This window comes from Nanorana parkeri, unplaced genomic scaffold (genome assembly GCF_000935625.1).
Source record: "Nanorana parkeri isolate BGI_ZX_2015 unplaced genomic scaffold, ASM93562v1 scaffold844, whole genome shotgun sequence".
Taxonomy (NCBI): domain Eukaryota; kingdom Metazoa; phylum Chordata; class Amphibia; order Anura; family Dicroglossidae; genus Nanorana; species Nanorana parkeri.
The window spans coordinates 187,807-205,502 of NW_017307112.1; the positions used below are offsets into that span (position 1 = coordinate 187,807).

The following is a 17,696-nucleotide window of genomic DNA, read 5'->3' on the forward strand; positions in this document are numbered from 1 at the left end:
ATAGCAAAGGCACACTGACAGGTCCTCTTTATGGAGATATTAGGGGTCTCTAGGACCCCTAATATCACCTGTGGACCCCAAAAGAAGCTGATGAAGCAGAGATCTGCTTTATCAGCTTCTTCTCTCTGGCTATAGCAGCCAGATGACTGACAGGTGCATGCGGAAGTGATGTAATACACATCACTTCTGCATTCACAGCCCGGACGGGGATCAGCAAGGAGCTGATCTCCCGTCCTCCTCCTCCTGACGCCCTCGGAGCCGGTCCCGGGATCCAAGATGGGGCAGCGGATCCCGGGAATCAAGGTGAGGGGTCAGGGGGGGAAAGAAAAAAAACCGGAAGCGCCGACCGGGCGCGCTTTGCCGCGAACGAGCACATATAGGCGATCGGCGGGCTATGGACCCGCTGATCGCCTATATGTGAAACACCCGGTAACGGGTGTGTGCATTGATCGGGTCTTTTCTGCCCGTGCGTGCCCGCTAGGGGGCGCACGCGAGCAGAAAAAAATTGCCGTCTGGAGACGGCAACCCGCAGATGCTGCAGTGCCGTCCGTCCGTTTTTTTACTACGGGCGGACGGCAAGAGGTTAAAGGGGACAGTCTGCTGAACAGTTATACTATAAGCTGATGGTCGCTAAAGCGACCATCAGCTTATAGTAGAACTGTAAATGCCAGGTCCGTATGGCATACTGACCTGGCCAGCTGGAAGCACTTTTGTAGGTCCGTATGCCATACGTCCTTGGCAGCGAAAGGGTTAATCCATATCCCAGAGGAGCTCACAATTTAATGCCAGTCTCATAAGACCTGGGTTTAAGGATTCACAATTTGGGCACTGAAACAATTCCCTAATGGTAAGTATAAACGCTATACTTAAGTTTTTGTGGTCAACTAACTGTTAACTGAGTAAGGGTTAAAGGTCAGGGGTTATAAAATTAAAGTGACACTAAGCTGAGAAGTTAAACCTTAAAAATACATTCAAGTACCTTAACTATTAACAAAAATGTACCTTATTTGTGTATCAGGCTTTAGATCATGAAATCATCTCTGAATTAATATTTACTCATTTGTACTGAGATTGTAGTCCATCACGGGCATGAGCTTGGAGTGGTGGCTACTTTACATCACAGTGTCAAGTGCAATAAGAATGAATCGATAATAATTATCGTAGGTAGTCCTGGTAAATGTGTAACAAATTCCAGTGAGAAAAAACTAATGAACACTCTAAATAGTGAGAACAGGGTTTTTTGGGGGGTTGCGGTCCACAAGATTGGGATCAAGAAAAAAAAACCCTGTTCTTACTATTTAGAGTGTTCATTACTTTTTTCCTCACAGGAATATGTTGCACATTTACCGGGACTAAGATACTTATTATCGATTCTTATTGCACTTGACACTGAAACGATTTATTATTTTTAACCACATGGATTGTTACTTTTTTATTTTTTGTACAGAGATCTAATTCATTTAACACTGTGTATTTATTCGCACACTCTTACATAGGTACATAGTATTTGAGGTTGCATAAAGACATAAGTCCATCAAGTCCAACCTATTGTGTGTGTGTGTGTGTGTATAGGTCCCTGCGTGTTCTCATTCTTAAGAATACCCGTACCCTTGTACATTATGGTCTCTCAGGAAATCGTCCAAAAGCTTCTTGAATGATTCCAGACTATTTGCGGAAATCACTGCTCTCAGTTCGTGCCTAACCGCGCGAACTGAGAAGAACCCCCCTTCGCCCCTTGTGTTTGAATTTTTTTCTACCAGTTTTAGGTGGTGGCCTCTAGTCTTTGTTACGGAATTAATCTTAAAGAGTTTGTTGCTAATGTTGCTATGACTATTGAACATTTTGTACATGAAAATCATGTCCCCCCTTAATCTCCTTACTTCCAACATGTTTAAATTTAGTAGCCTTGTCTCATAGTTCTGGTCCTCCATACCCTTGATGAGTTTGGCCACCCTCCGCTGGACTTTCTCCAGCTCAAGGACAACCTTTCTGTGTACTGGTGCCCAAAACTGCACCGCATACCCCAGGTGAGGCCGAACCATTGATGTGTAAAGTGGCAAAATTATAGACCTGTCCCTGCATAACATTCCCTTCTTGATGCAGGACAGGATTCTACTAGCTTTGCTTACAGCAACCTGGCACTGTAATCTATTATTCAGTTCATGGTCTACAATGACCCCCAAATCTTTCTCCATTTCCGACTTCCCTAGTGGCATACCCATAATTGTATAACCCATTTGCCTATTTTTAATCCCAAAGTGCATAACTTTGCATTTATCGACATTAAACCTCATCTGCCACATAGTTGCCCACTCCCCTATTTTATCCAGGTCCTCCTACAATGTTACACTATCTTGGTCTGTTTCTATTATCCTCCCAATTTTGGTATCGTCAGCAAACACTGAGATATCGCAGTTTACTCCGTCCCCGATGTCGTTAATAAACAGGTTGAAAAGTATGGGTCCCAGCACAGAACCCTGAGGCACACCGCTAATGACACTAGCCCAGTCTGAAAGGGCACCATTTATTGATACTTTCTGTACCCGTTCCTTTAGCCAGTTCTCTAGCCATATATACACCCTTCCATCTATGCCCATAGCTCTCAGCTTGTATAGTAAGCGTTTGTGTGGTACCATATCAAAAGCCTTTGAGAAATCCAGATATACCACATCCACAGACCTCTCTCCATCCAGATCTCTACTTACCCCCTCGTAAAAAGTCAGTAGGTTAGTCTGACAGGAACGGTCTTTCCTAAACCCATGCTGGTTGTCATTTACTTTGTCATTATCCTGAACAAATTCTACTAAGTGGTCCTTAATCATTCCCTCTAACAGTTTACAAACTACCGATGTAAGACTGACTGGTCTGTAATTCCCAGGTTGGCATCTTGCCCCCTTTTTAAATATTGGAACTACCGTAGTCCTCCGCCAGTCACTCGGAACTCTACCAGTCATTAGAGAGTCCTTAAAAATGAGGAATAATGGTCTAGTTATAACCTCGCTTAGTTCCTTAAGTATCTTGGGGTGCAGATTATTCGGTCCCAACACTTTGTTTGCATTTAGTAGACTAAGTGTTTGTTGTATTACGGGTTCCGTCAACCACTTGGCTATATTTTGTGATGAACTCTGTGTTTTATTATGGGTGTCAAGCAAAACAAATGACAAACGCACTCAAAACTTTGTCACCAGCTATACAGTAAGGTGCACACGAAATGGGCTTTGAACAGTAAAACAGTAGAAAGGTATCATGGCACACTCACAAACCAGCATGTAAAACAACTTGTCTCACCACTGCATTGGCACAGCTGTGCGGGTTTCACATTTTCTGCAGAAGACATGTATCCAAACCTCTGTTATTAACCTTAGTGGTGAGACAAGTTGTTTTACATGCTGGTTTGTGAGTGTGCCATGATACCCACAATTAGTTTACGACAATCGTCCGTCATATCCAGTTCCAGCCATAAGGATTCCACATACTCCCCACTATTTGACGTGATAGTGTCCCTTATATGCATATTTAGATTATTTATAACATAAATGCATACCCCCCCTTCTCCCACCTCTGTCCCTCCTGAACAGGTTGTACCCCTCTATATTGGTGGCCCAATCATGTGCGCTGTCTAGCCAGGTTTCCGCTATTCCCACTATATCGAAGTCCTCCTCGAATATCATAAGTTCAAGCTCTTCTAATTTATTTGCCAAAAACAAAAGAGAGAAACAAAAGGGCGCAAAACTAGGTCAGCTAACTACCTGGACCGAACATATCAGGGAAGGTGACAGGAACAATCAATATATATGTATAATGTACTTACTTATGTGGGTCGGGGAACCAGATGTGAACCGGCCTGTGAGGAGGATCAGGATGTCCAGAATGTATGTTGAATGGCGTCTGATGTGTTGCCTGGGGTTGCTCGTCCCAAGAAGGGGGAGAGAGAAGGGGAGAAGAGGAAGGTGGACAGGAGGCAGGTGACGGAACGAGCATATGGTCCGTCTTCCTGACACAACAATGAGGGATTTGAGCAGCGTACAAGAAAGGAGTTTCTTGTTTTTTTCACATTTACAGGTACTCCTCCTGGTTCTCAGGGCTGCATGCTATCTAGGGCCACAAAATCCACCTCTCCAGGTCCAATCCGAGAGCGCTGTCCGTACTATTTGTGTTTTTTTTTAAATGTATTTGCCAGACTTCTAGCGTTGGTGTGCATACATTTAATTCCTATAATAAATTCCTATAATAAATCCTATAGCCGAAGATACTATAAGTAAGACTGGCATACCAGTGTCTTGTTATGGGACAAAGGTTTAAGTGATACTGGTATGCCAGTCTACTTATAGTATCTTCGGCTATAGGATTTATTATATTGACTGCTTTGGCACTGGTGACTGGAGTGAGCCCAGTAATTGCCACTTTATTACTTCCCTCTTTATTATATGTATTCATGTTAAGGTTTTCACTACTTAAATTTAATATTTTTATTTTTATGCCCTCCCCATTATCTAGTTTAAAAGCTCCTCCAGTCGTTCTACCATTTTTCCCCCCAGGAATGCTGCACCTTCCCCATTAAGATGCAGCCCGTCTCAGCTAAAGAGCCGGTAGCCGACAGAGAAGTCAGCCCAGCTTTCTAGGAAACTAAAGCCCTCATTCCAACACCAGTTCCGGAGCCACTTGTTAAGTTCCCTCAACTCGCGCTGTCTCTCCGGAGTGGCTCTTGGCACCGGTAGTATCTCAGAGATAACAACTGTGGAGGTCCTTTCCTTCATCCTAGCTCCTAGGTCTCTGAACTCCTTTTTTAGGACACTCCAGCTTCCTCCTATTTTGTCATTGGTGCCAATGTGCACCATGACAATGGGGTCCTGCACAACCCCATCTAGTAATCTATCAATTCGTTCCACAATGTGTCGAACACGCGCCCCGGGTAAGCAGCACACTGTTCGACGCTCACGGTTCCGATGACAGATTACCCTCTCAGTCCGCCTGATGATGGAATCTCCCAATACCAGGATCTGCCTCTCCTGACCCTCCATCCTGCACCCGTCCTCGCCAGAGCAGTCACTCCCCCTGCGGATGGAGAAGGTGTCCTGCTCCAGCAGTGTCCCCCCTGTACTAATATCCCCAACATCACGCACCCTGGCATATTTGTTGGGGTGTTAGATAGAAAAAAACTGCTCTAGGAATCAAAAAACACTCTAAGAGCAGCTGTGCTTAATAGGTGAGTACACTCAAAATAAGAAAAAAGAAAATAGCACCGCGCTTCAAACTCAAATATTTGTTGCGGTGTATCAGTTCAGGGCTGACCTCTCTCGAACTCTTCCCTCTCCCCTGCCTTATTACAGTGACCCAGCTCCCCACCTCGGGATCCTGCTTCTCCGACCCCCCCTCCTCATCCAGTCCACCCTCAACGACAGCCTGGTGCGTTATGTCCAGGCTCTTTTCCATGACGGTTATGCTCCTCAGTGTTGCCAGTTTGTTGCTTAGATCCAGAATCTGGGGCTTCTAAACAAACAACTCGCTCACATCTTGCGCAGATGTATTCCCCCTCGAACGCATGTTCAAGGAACGCATAGATTGCGCACGACATGCACTTGGTTGCATACCCACTCATGGAAGACATTATTCCCCTTTTTTTATTTTATTTTTTAAATGTATATGATACTATTTATTTATTTGTTTGTTCGTTAATTTAAGGCCAATGATTCCTGGGGTTAATTATACCACGTCCCTGGGGTAAATTTAAAATTCTGGTCCTCCTGCACATTCTTCTGCTTGATTTTTAAGCCCGTCCTTCCGTCTATTCGTCCTTCCTTTGTCTAATACTGTCAGGAAACCGTCTGATGCTGGCTCCGTCCATCCCCCCGATTTGTTCTGCCCTCCGTCCTTGGTCTTGCTCGATGCTCGACCGATGGTAACAATTTGTGAGTATTAAATAATTAGTAATACCCAATTACTGAATAAATCCCCTCAGATAAAAAAAACTTGAAGACTAGCTGTTGTTTACAAATTAACACTCTGTATTTCCCCCTAACTGAATATACTATTGTTGCAGACTGTTGTCAAGTTATTCACAATGTTCTTTGCTTGACCGTAAGAGTAATATTGGCTTTCTTCATTATTAAAGGATAGCAGCTTATTGAGAGCATGGATAATGACAAACATTGATTTGTGCTGCTATTAGAGTAGAATTCCTGTAACTTAATATAGTTTCACTATATTATAGTATTGCTAATGTAATATTTTTACAGTAATTAGATTTTCAAAAAAATGTCTTAGTGCTAATTAGATCTTAGTTCTAATGTGATTTTCTTACAATGCTCAAAATAAAGGTGTAAGGTGAAGTAGGATACATCTAACATATTCATAGTACCGTCACTCAAGTAATATTTGCTTTCTTTTTGTTATCTATATTTTTTTTCATTGAGGAATATATATTGCATGCTCACGTAACTCAGAGCCTTGAAAAGCACTATAATCTTGTATACACAGTAATAATTTACACATAAAAACATTTATCCAGACGACCAAACTAAGAATCTAGTGCAAGTACTTACAAAAGCTTTATTTCACAAAAATATTTGCTGTGAATTATAGCAGCAAAGATGGAATGAACATTCTCTTCATTATACTTTGCAATATCTTGCATGCAGGTTGCTTCATAACTAGATGTAGATGGCCTTCCCCGCTTTTCTTTAATATAATACATTTTTTAAGCAAAACTTATCTCCTTTCACCTATACTACATCCTCCAGCTTCGGGTGAGTATATCTTTGTTATTATATTACCTAGACACAAATGAGAGCTTAACCCTTGCATGTGTGCGTGCAGCTCCACTGCAAGGGTTAATAAAAAAATCATTGAGTTCTTGTTTAAGCCACAGTAGATCTTCTAGAGAGTAAATATAGGATTACCTATTGCTTGACAGTGGCTGTGATTTAAAAAAGAAAAAGCAATTTAACACTCCCTTGTGTGGTCAGATGTGGAAGAATCTTTGGCCACCATAGCTTTTCAATAAAGTAAAGCTAGGTCTCACTGCCCACCACACAGAGAAGTGCTTGCTTTTATATAGACTAGCAACAGAAGTGCTTTAAAAAATATTACTTCCACTTATGGAACATACTGTATAACAGTAACATCATAATCTAAAGTAAAAACATAAATGTGCCAAGTCCATTATGTATTGTAATGGCACCTAAACCCTTGCCTAGCTTTGTGGAAAGTTTGAAGTTGAAGTTATAGCCTTTTTAGGCATAAAGCCTGATAAAGACACCTAATTTTTGTTTTAACAGCTTGCATCTTTTATAAGTTATTGACTAAGTATTTTGATTATGTATGGCATCCTATTACCAAGACCGTAAGTGAGCAAAAAAACTTAAAATTGATATCTGCGATTAAGGACTCACTGTTAGATGGACGTGGTGATGTCCTGCCGGTGAAGGGTGGATGGTGCTGTCAGCTTGGGTCATGAACGGCTCCTGCAGCTGGACTATATGGATTTTGTCATAGGCTTGGAGTATCTTGTTTGGTCCCCTGGTGATGGAAAAGGGATGGTGGTGACAGCTAGAGGGCTCCTGTGGCTTGGAGCGCAAGGAATTTACTGTTGGCTGGATGCAACGTCCTGTAGCCTTGTTTGTGAACAGGCTATGCCCTGAAAGTGGTAATGCCGTCCGATACAGTGAGAGCTCAGCTGGCCAGGCTGAGACCCGTCGGCTGAATGGGAGCGGGAGTGTTGCTCTACAGTGGTTTATACACTGTCGGCAGTTGTTGTAAAAGGTCGTTTTGGGACGAGCACAGGGCTGGACGTCAGTGTGGTCTGTTTCACTGAATGATGGAAATGTCAGATGAGCAGTTTTGGCTACGCGTTTTGAGGCTCTATGCCTCTTTTTCAAGCCCGAGATAAATTGACAAGAGGGACTGCCTCCTGCTCATTTAGTTACAGCACAACATAGCTCAATACACATTCAAATGATATTGGAGTTTACCTGGGAGAATGACTTTGCATCTCTCGCCCATGTGACAGTGTTGTTGCCCGGTGAATGCGTGCTCAGGCCTGAGCATTGGCACATGGAGGTGCTCACATGCTCTCCCACCCCTTTGCCCTGTTTGGGCAATTTGACAGCGTCAGCAAACATATAGCAACATACTACCTCTTAAACCCTCCCTGGCATTGTCTTATAACTGTAGAGAAAATCCTATCCGGTAGAACTTACTACCATGCTAAAACTACATTGTGTAGTGCTGTAGATTTTCAAACTTGGGATGTCAAATTAAGAACAACTAGAGCTGCAGTATAGTGATAAACGTATTGTATGGATTTGATTTAGATGGATAAGACCATAGCAAACCTTTAATTTAAAAAATATGAAAAACGGTTGCTTACAGGCTGTAAGGCACATTTTTTGTTCTAATTATAATAAATCAGGCAAATGAAACATACTGAAAAAAAATAAACTCCTCAAATATGTAAAAAAGCATTTTTGTTTTATTGGTTGTAGTCTTCCTTTGTAGTAATGCTTCTTTTGCTGCATTAGTATTAGAACTATTATGCATTTTTTTAAAAGCTCCTAATTTAAAAATTTTACGAATAGCCATGCAGCTACAGGTGCCTATATATTAGCTCAGTTGTCCAAGGTCCCTAATATGCTACCATGTCCTCATATGCAAATATGCAAATATTGATGGGGCATATGTGTGTGCACATGTGTGGCGGGGGATATTCAAAAAAATTAGAATTTTTTCATTTGTTACTTTGATTTTACATTTTTTTTCACACTCAACTTTATTGCTGTCACATAGGGGGCTAAAAAGCCCCCTATGTAATAGCAAATGTAATGTAACAGGTCCTCTTTCAGACCCCTAATGCCAACTAGGGACCCCCAAAGAAGCTGATGAAGCAGAGACCTGCTTCACCAGCTTCTTCTTCTGGCTCTAGGAGCCAGAGAATGTGCACAGTGACACTGGAAGTGATGTAATGCACATCACTTCCAGGTCCAGTGATCAGAGGAGAGATCAGGGCTGGAAGCCTGCTGATCCCCTCCTATACATCAGGGGAGACCCACCACGCCGGTCACAGGCTTGCACAGGGGACAGCAGAGCCCGGGAAGCTGGCAGCGGCGGTGTTGGATGGGGGACACATGTACAGATGCCAGATCACTTGTATTTAAACAGCAATCATCTGCTGTTTAAAATAGTACCAAGAACACGGCTGCAGCAGCAGCTGTGTTCTTGGTATAACCATTTCCAACGGATGATGTGTATTTACGTGAACCCGCTGGAAGTGGTTAAGTAATTTTTTCTACTTCTTGTTCACTTGGATGTAGTAACTACAAAAAAGTTCTTGAACTTGAAGCACTTCACTTATTTGATTAGGAGGCCTTTTTTTTATCTGGTTTGCCAATATATATATACAGAGACCCTAAGTATTAATTCTTACCTGCAATGTTCTTGTTTTTTGTTTTTTTTTGTAACAAAGCTTTGATCCCTAATGTACATGCTTATTTTATTTCATTGCAATATACTAGATGTTATGTATACATAAAAGCATAATTATTCCCTTTTAGCTCACTTAAGCTGCGGCTTGAAGTTTTTTTAATATGGAAAACACTGTTGGCAGCATTTTTAATCTAATACAATATGCAATGAACATAATTTTGTTAAATTAAGTTTAAAAAAACAAAGCCACATGATCAACTAGTGTATATATTAAAACTCCCTTTGCTCAATATGCGTTAAAATCTTATGAAAATATTTTTGAATTATGGGCTCTACTGTATATTTATATGGTCTGCTCAACCACCTATGTGTGCATCTGTGTACTGCTATGTAGTCTATTATACTGTTTCAAACATTTCATAGGTGAGTAAGTATGCATGGAAAATTAACAGGCCCCAAAGGTTACATTAAATAAATCTGAAAATAAAAACAAAATTTTTCAGCCCCTGCACCCTTACTTGAATTATTAGAATGTTTTTCTGTTTCTCATTGGAGACATCAGTTTTTCTATGTCTTCCTACAGTTAAACTTGGCTGCAAAAGCCAGAGAAGAACCAACAACACTGTGCTGGTGGCATTAATTTTTGTATTGTGATTTATTATTTCACCAGATGTGCATGCACCACCAGCAAATGGATTAGCATGTCTATTAGGTTTTAAATACACTATCTGTGTTCTGTATGATAACCATCATCTAGACCAGGGGTGCCCATTAGGTCAATTGCGATCTACCAGTTGATCGCATAGCGATCACTGGTAGATCGAGATGTCCTGTCCTCCCGCCATGGGGCTTCTCTGGATCCATCTGTATGCAGCGGAGATCCCAGGAGAAGTGAAGGAACCGCTGCAGCCGGCGGAGGAGGGAGCCGCTGTCACAGAAGTAAGGCCGAGCGTTGAGGAGAGAGAGGGATACGCTCGGCCAGGATCTGACAGCGGGCCTCTCTCTATATCCTCACCGCTCGGACTAACTGCTGTGACAGCGGCTCCCTCCTCTGCTGCCCAGCAGCTGAAGTGCTTCTTTCACTTCTCCTTAGATCCCCCACTGCCTCTGCCCGGGAGAGCGGTGGGGATCCAGAGGAGAAGCTGAGTGTGTGTGGCCGAGTGGTGGAAGATCGGTACATATCAATGATATGTACCGATCCTCTGTGCAGGACAAACACTGGAGCGATCAGCTGATCACTCCAGTGTTTGTAAATAAGTGGGGACACATGGCACTATGTGTCCCCAGTTATGAATGAACAGGAAGTGATTGACATCACTTCCTGTTCATTCATGAGTTTCTCAATGGGGAGTGGCATTGTAGAGAGGCTCCTCCCTATTCAGAAACTGGATGATAGTAAATATTTTCTGAATGAATGGGAAGCCTCTGTGCTTTCCATTGATTTAGAACAGAGGCTGCAGAAAAAGAGATTGAGGACTTTGTGTCCTCAATTTCTTTTTCTATTTTAAAAGGGAAATATCAGGGGGCTGTAAGACTCCTAATATTTCCCTGAAGCCCCCAAGAGTAAAAATGAAGAAAGCCTCCCCAAGATTAAAAATAAAAAATAAAAATCAAATAAAAAATAGTAAAAAATAAAAAAAATCCTGGAGGCAGGGCGCTGGGTGACGTCACAGACCTTCTGGGGGGCACGATTTTTTTTGCCTCAGGCACAAAGGGAGCTGGCTATGTCTATGCTCATGCGGTGCTCGTGCGGCTGCCGGCTGAATGTGTCAGACGCCGCAGATGGAAAAAGGGGCGGGATGCCTCTCCCCATGTGTAGCATCGGCCACACAAGCACAGCAGGAGGACAGGACGCCACGGTCTCTAGAATGCACTGGGATGCAAGCCGGGCGGGAGGGGGTGTGGGGTTGTATTGAAGTCAATGGCGCCGAATCCATGCCCCCCGCCCACAGTTAGATCGCCCGCAAACCCGGAAAAAAAGGCACATTAGCGTCTGCATTCCGGTGCAGTGCGATCTGCAAAAATAGTGGGCGAGGGGCCATTGAATTCATGGCACTGCCACACCCCCCCCCCACCCCCTCCTGCAGGTGTTTTTTCGTTGGTAGATCTCTTTGAGCTGGTTATTTGAAAAGTAGATCTCCAGACGAAAAATCGTGGGTACCCCTGATCTAGACAGGTAACAAAGAGAAATCTCCCATTTTGTGGAAATACAATCAACAATAAAATTCTGACAAGAATTCTAAACTAGGGATGCACAGATACCAAGTTCCGTACTTGGTACAAGTACTGATACTTTTCCAGCTCCAAGACTAGACTAGAGAAAAACTCAAAAGTTAGGAGGCAGCGGTCATTTTTAAGGTTCATTGGCTACGGGGCTCCTGGGATTTGTGCATCCCTTTTTTAATGTATTATTTGCATTATATGTATAAGGGTTTTCCAGACCAAGTACAAGTATCGTTACTTCTCCAAGTACTCACAGATACCAATTACTGATACCTTCTTTTTTAGTGTCATGTAACAGTTTTCTAAAACACTACAGAATAATGCTTTAAGGACAGTGGTGGAGCACCAGGGTCCAGTTGCAGCTGTAACCACTGCGACCCTGGTAGTTCTCATGAAAATGCCAAGTATCAGTACTGATACAGATACCTTGTATCTGAACATCCCTGTTGGGTGGATGGATTTATCCTTTCTTCCTGTTATATCTGCCGATGTCAAATAGACAAGAAGTAGACATTCCTCTACTGTGAAATAGATAGGAAGAGAGGAGAAATTTCCCAAACGGGGACACAGACAGAAATACAAATCTGACAGCAGTTCCAACCATTTTGCACTCTATGCAGAATTTAAAAAAATATTTGTCAGGAGTTGGACTTTGAATTAGATGATGACTGGGACATTAAAGTGTATGTATAACCAATGCTTTTTGATGAAATGTGGATAGAGTAGGGCCCCCTGCTCATTAGAACCCTTGTTAAGTTTTTATTGCTGTCTTTTTTTTCCCTTTATGTGGATTTGCCCTTCTGTTATTCCTGATGACCATTGACACCAAGTCAGAAAGTAACAGGAAATCCATAATTTTTTTCACCAGATCATGAAGTGAGGGAACATGTTCCAATGAAATCACTGTTTCAGTGACAGCCATCTAAGTGAAAAATTACTCGCAGTTTGTATAGATTTTCTCTTAATTCCTGTTTCTGCGACCAAAAGGGAATCTCCTCAGCAGGATACAGACAGCAAAGTATGGACAGAGAACCTTTTACTACTTTATCCAAAACTAAAGAAAATAATTTGACTGTACATACATTTTAATACAAATACCAAGAAAAATAAATGCTTCATACAGAACTCATGTGTACATAGGTGGCAAAAGTACACTTTTTATTTTTAGTGTTTCAAAAGGAAATGTGGAGAAAATCAAGATACACTGTCCCCCTCTCTAACTTTATTGACTATGTTTACTCTCTGCTGAAAAAATAAAAGCACACTACCTCCTGCTGATGAAGCAAAATGCCTTTGAAAGGAAACAGGATAATGACATATTTACAAAAAGTACCTTATTTTCCAGTGAAAAGTAAAGTTTGTGAAAGGATGGGTAGTGTTACTGGCTGGTGCAGGAAGAATGGCTGCTACAAATAGCTCTACATATACAAGATCAAGAGGCTTGTTCAGAACAAAAGATGTCAGACAATACAGATGAATCAAACAGCAGTGATGAGGCTGCAGGAAATCGTTTGAATTCTACATTAGAGAGAATATTTATTTTATTTAGTTTTTATTTAATATTTAAAGTTGTGTTGTTCACTGAAGTATTGTTACATTTGATACAATGTCATATGGATGTTTCCTTTCACAAACACTTAGTGTGTCAGCGTATAATATTTTATTAATGTGATCTTCCTCTACCAGCAAATCAATTAGCTTTGATCCTGACAGCTGTTTTTATTATCTCTCAGCTTGGCTGGTGGAACCCTGCAACTGGTCTGAATGGATCTCTAACAGACAGAAAGCTAGAGAACAACATGCGAGGGGTAGTTCTCCGTGTGGCCACAGTGCTGGTAAGTGTCTTGTTATAAGCCATTAAAGCTGTACTCCAGGCAGATATAAAAGACACAAATGATTGCAATTCTATATTCATTATTAATTTAAAAAAATACTACTGTGCAGCAGAGCCCAGACTGGAAGGGAGGGCTGGACTGGGAGCTAAGCAGGTATGCTGCATGCAGTCATGGTATGACATGACAACATTCTGATTGGAGGAGAAAGCACAGTGAGCAGATGGATGACCTCTTCAGTCTGTTTCTACTTTTTCAACTCTTCAGCCAAAAGGCAGGGGTTGAAGAAAAGGCTTTTCCTGTATACCTTTATACGGTAAGTGGTGTTATCCAAAGAGCTGTGCTGTTTGAGGATGTTGCATAAATCTCAGAAATGGATAGACAGAAAAACAATTCCTTTGGCAGGTAACAAAGGTCCCATATATATGTATTCTATCTGTATATTTAGCTGTTTGCTTGGAGTTTGGCGCTAAGTGGTTAAATACCTAAAAGAAATATGCTGATAGAAAGAAAAAACTTTCACAAGACAATAGGGCTAATTTACTAAAAGAATTGAGAATATTCACTTCTTTAATGCAATCAAGTGCAGATGAAATAAATAAACAGTAATTTGCTTTTCATACAACTGCATTGCAGTGTATATTCATACAACATACAGTATTGAGTAAACATTCTCAACTCCTTTAGCAAATCAGCTTCATGATATTGTTAATGCAGACATCATTGCTTAACAAAAAAACATGAAATATAGTCTAGGAGTAAATAACCGCACTAACAACTAACAACACATTTCAAATTTGGGATGTGGAATGCTTTTTGAAGGAATTTGTTTATCATACGTAAATAATAATTTACCTCATGCTTCTTTCTTTTTCCCATAACGCTGCTACTCTTTGTAAGGTTGTATCTCTTAAACTACCCAGACGTATTATTACAGAAGCTGTTCATTATCACACATTGCATGACAGCTTTTCGAGATGGTCTTGAAAAGAGGTCATCCAAAATTTTCAAGCACGTGCAATAAACATCTCAAATAATATTTGCAACCTGAAGACATGTGCCAAAATTTGATCAGGCACCATAAACATAAAGATGTGCAAAAACCCTGTATCATTATATGGCACTTTTGTATCTAAGGCTGTCTTTAGAATTATGGCCATTCAGTTTAAACGCATTGCTATCTTCAGACTACAGTATGTACTCACTAATCCTAATCAAGTAAAGAAAATATAGTCGGGTTAAATTTCTAAAGGAATAGAGAATTCTTACTATGCAATGTTCAAATGAATGTGCACTGTGAATGTCCATTTAGCTTTGTGAATAGGGTTGAGATGTGTTTCATGTGCAAGCAATTATCCTGTTCCTTTTACAACTTTTGCACAATTGGGTATTGAAAGTAAATGATTTACCCAATAAGCTAAATGAGAATTATCTTTGCAAAACAAACATTCATTTTGTTAAGTGAACAGGCTTTCCCCCTAAGGTAAATCAACCTTACTGAATACAAAACCACAACACATACAGTATAATATAATATATAGCATAACACTCGAATAAGTGAAAAAAAGTATGGCAAATTCCAAAATGATTCATATAAATGGAGCTGGTCATGTATTGGCAGTTGGACATCCTTGGTTGCATGAAGTCCAGCCTTTGTAACGAGTTTTCATTATAATTTTATGTATTATCATTTTAATCATGTACTGCTATTAGGACAAATGAGAAATGGTTTATTAAAACTGGACAACCAATTAGGTTTTATATCTTGTTTTATGTAAAAAGCAACAACAATTATGTTTAGTTGCTGTGAGCAACTGTTTCAATATTATTCTCATTTAATCTTCTCCAGCATCCATGAATTAGCCAGATAGTGGTAAGCTGGTGTATATTCAGTTAAAATTTTGTTTAAAAAAAATTGGGGGGGACTTTCATTTTATTTTCTAATAGTTATTGTGGCCAAATCAACGATCCATTTCATTCATAGTGGTGAAGAAAATCAAAGGAGCAGGATGGAATTTTTTTCTTGAATGAACAAAATTTTAACAGTGAATGTGGCTTTCATTCAGGAAACTCCATTCATTCCAAAATAGATTGTTACAACTAATAACATTGTCAACAACCTTTGTCAAGTCTCTGATGGCATTATCAAATGTTCTGATGAGATTTTTTGCACTGTTGTTCATACAAAAATCTACCAGTGTATACCCATCTGTAGTAGAAGTATACTTTAAATATTTTTATCAAGAGCAAGTAATTTTAAAGGAAGGTGTAGGAAATAAGAAAACCACCCTTAATAGTACTTACATACAAACTGTTACAGGTTTTTTAGTATCCATATAACAGTACATTTATTTGCATAGCTTAAGCACTGGGAGAGACATATAAGACAAACATGGCTGTTAAGCAAAATCTAAATGACCACCATGCTCTGTAAAGTAATCAGATAACCCAGCTACACAGATTGTTAAGGTAAAAAAAATACATAAGCGAGTACACTTGTGACATGACAATGTGGTCATTAAATGGGTACTATGCCCTTTAGCAGTCATTTATTTTTCTGACCATGCATGGTGTGATTACTGAAAAAAAGCAAAATGTGTTTCATTACAACCTCATAAATAGGTAAGAAGATAGATCATTCAGATACATAGATAAGAGATATGGTCTGCTCAGCTATGAATTTTAAAGCATTTACATGGCTTTATGGAGTGTTCATAAAAGAGTTTATATGAACTCATATTCAGTTACTTTGCAATAGGGATTCCAAGATAGAAGATGAAAACATGTTATGATTTACACTTGAAGCTCAGCCTGTAGAAACTATTTGTGAGTGAAATTTAAAAATTAAATGATTGCCTACCATTCCATAAGATGTTTATCACAGCCCCTACCTTAAGTTCAGCTCCTAGTATATTTTTCTTATTTCCTTACACAATTACTTCTCCTTTCAATTTCTTCCAACACACATTAATAGGTTATTGACTATGTGTGGATGAAAAGGATTTTAAAAAGTCACTTCTTAATGAAGACTGCTGAGCCAAGTCAATGCAGTGGGATCAAGCCTCCTCTTGCCGATATTAGATCAATGTGGCATTTTACACAAAATAAAGGTTTTATCAATATGGCTCTATTTCAGAGAGGACAAAAAGCAAATTAGTTTGTTCTATACATATTGATATGTGTATCACAGCTTTTGGAACTTCAAATACTTGATTTTAATGTTACCATGAAATAAAATGCATAATTAAAAACTCGCTGACATTGTTTTATTTTCCACAAATTCCATGTAGATGACAGCTAACTACAGTTGTAAATTGTCATAAGAAATGTCATTTACAATGACATTTTCAAAAGAAAGAAAAATACCAATTCTGTATTTTGGGAGATATTCTTTTATCATCTAAAATATTTGCAGAGGGTTTAAGCAGTGACCGTTGGACACATATCAGTCGTACCTAGAACATGGTGCCCCCTGTTATCTTTATAAGCTAGAAAAACTACTTATGTATGCCGCCCTGATATAGTTTAGCTTTGATGCTGGGCCAGACTTTTTTGGATGAGCGTTTTAAAACAGGAGAAAAAAGTTGGAAAACCCTATGCAACTTGGAGCTTCAAAAGGGAAATATATTTAATGACATGTTACAAAGTATTTAAGGCATACACACAAAGGGATACATTATGCCGAGCTGAAAAAATTAATAGATTGTAGGATGACAAACTTTATATAAAATCCTAGTGTACCTGATTTTGATTATCTCATCGTTAATCCAAAGAAGACATGGTACATGGAAACCCTAGTTTTATTTGCAGAAAATTAAAACAAAAATCTGAAATATTGGCACAAGGTAACATAACTATAGCAGAAGTGAAACAAAGGCCATTGTGCTATTTGGTATTTTAAACAGGTACCAGTGCCTTTTTAGCTTTACTGTTTTTTAGCTTTAATGTTGTATGGCTGTAGTGAAGATTAATACACCCAGTGTAGAGGGTGTTATTGTATTTATCTGCCTTTAGAACTAATGACAGTGTCAGTGTATGTTTCAATCATTTAATCTCAATCCTCTCAGCTCAAGAAGGCAATTTACTTGCCATTTATGATTCATCTATGGTAGGCTGGTGTAATCATTGTAGTCAGAAATATAATAATGTAGCAGCTTTAGGTAGTTGATTAAAAGAAACTACTGGGTTAGTGGGAGAAGGAAATAGATCAATTATTGATGT

General features: G+C 39.9%; 1 protein-coding gene across 1 annotated transcript in view; it reads left to right on the plus strand.

Annotated features, from left to right (window-relative positions):
- The window catches only part of GRID2 (glutamate ionotropic receptor delta type subunit 2), a 383,270-nt gene that overhangs the window by 149,014 nt on the left and 216,560 nt on the right, over positions 1 to 17,696 (plus strand). The window contains exon 9 of the mRNA XM_018565404.1: positions 13,377 to 13,478. Coding sequence (XP_018420906.1) covers positions 13,377 to 13,478 — 102 coding nt within the window. The remainder of the gene's footprint in view (positions 1 to 13,376; positions 13,479 to 17,696) is intronic.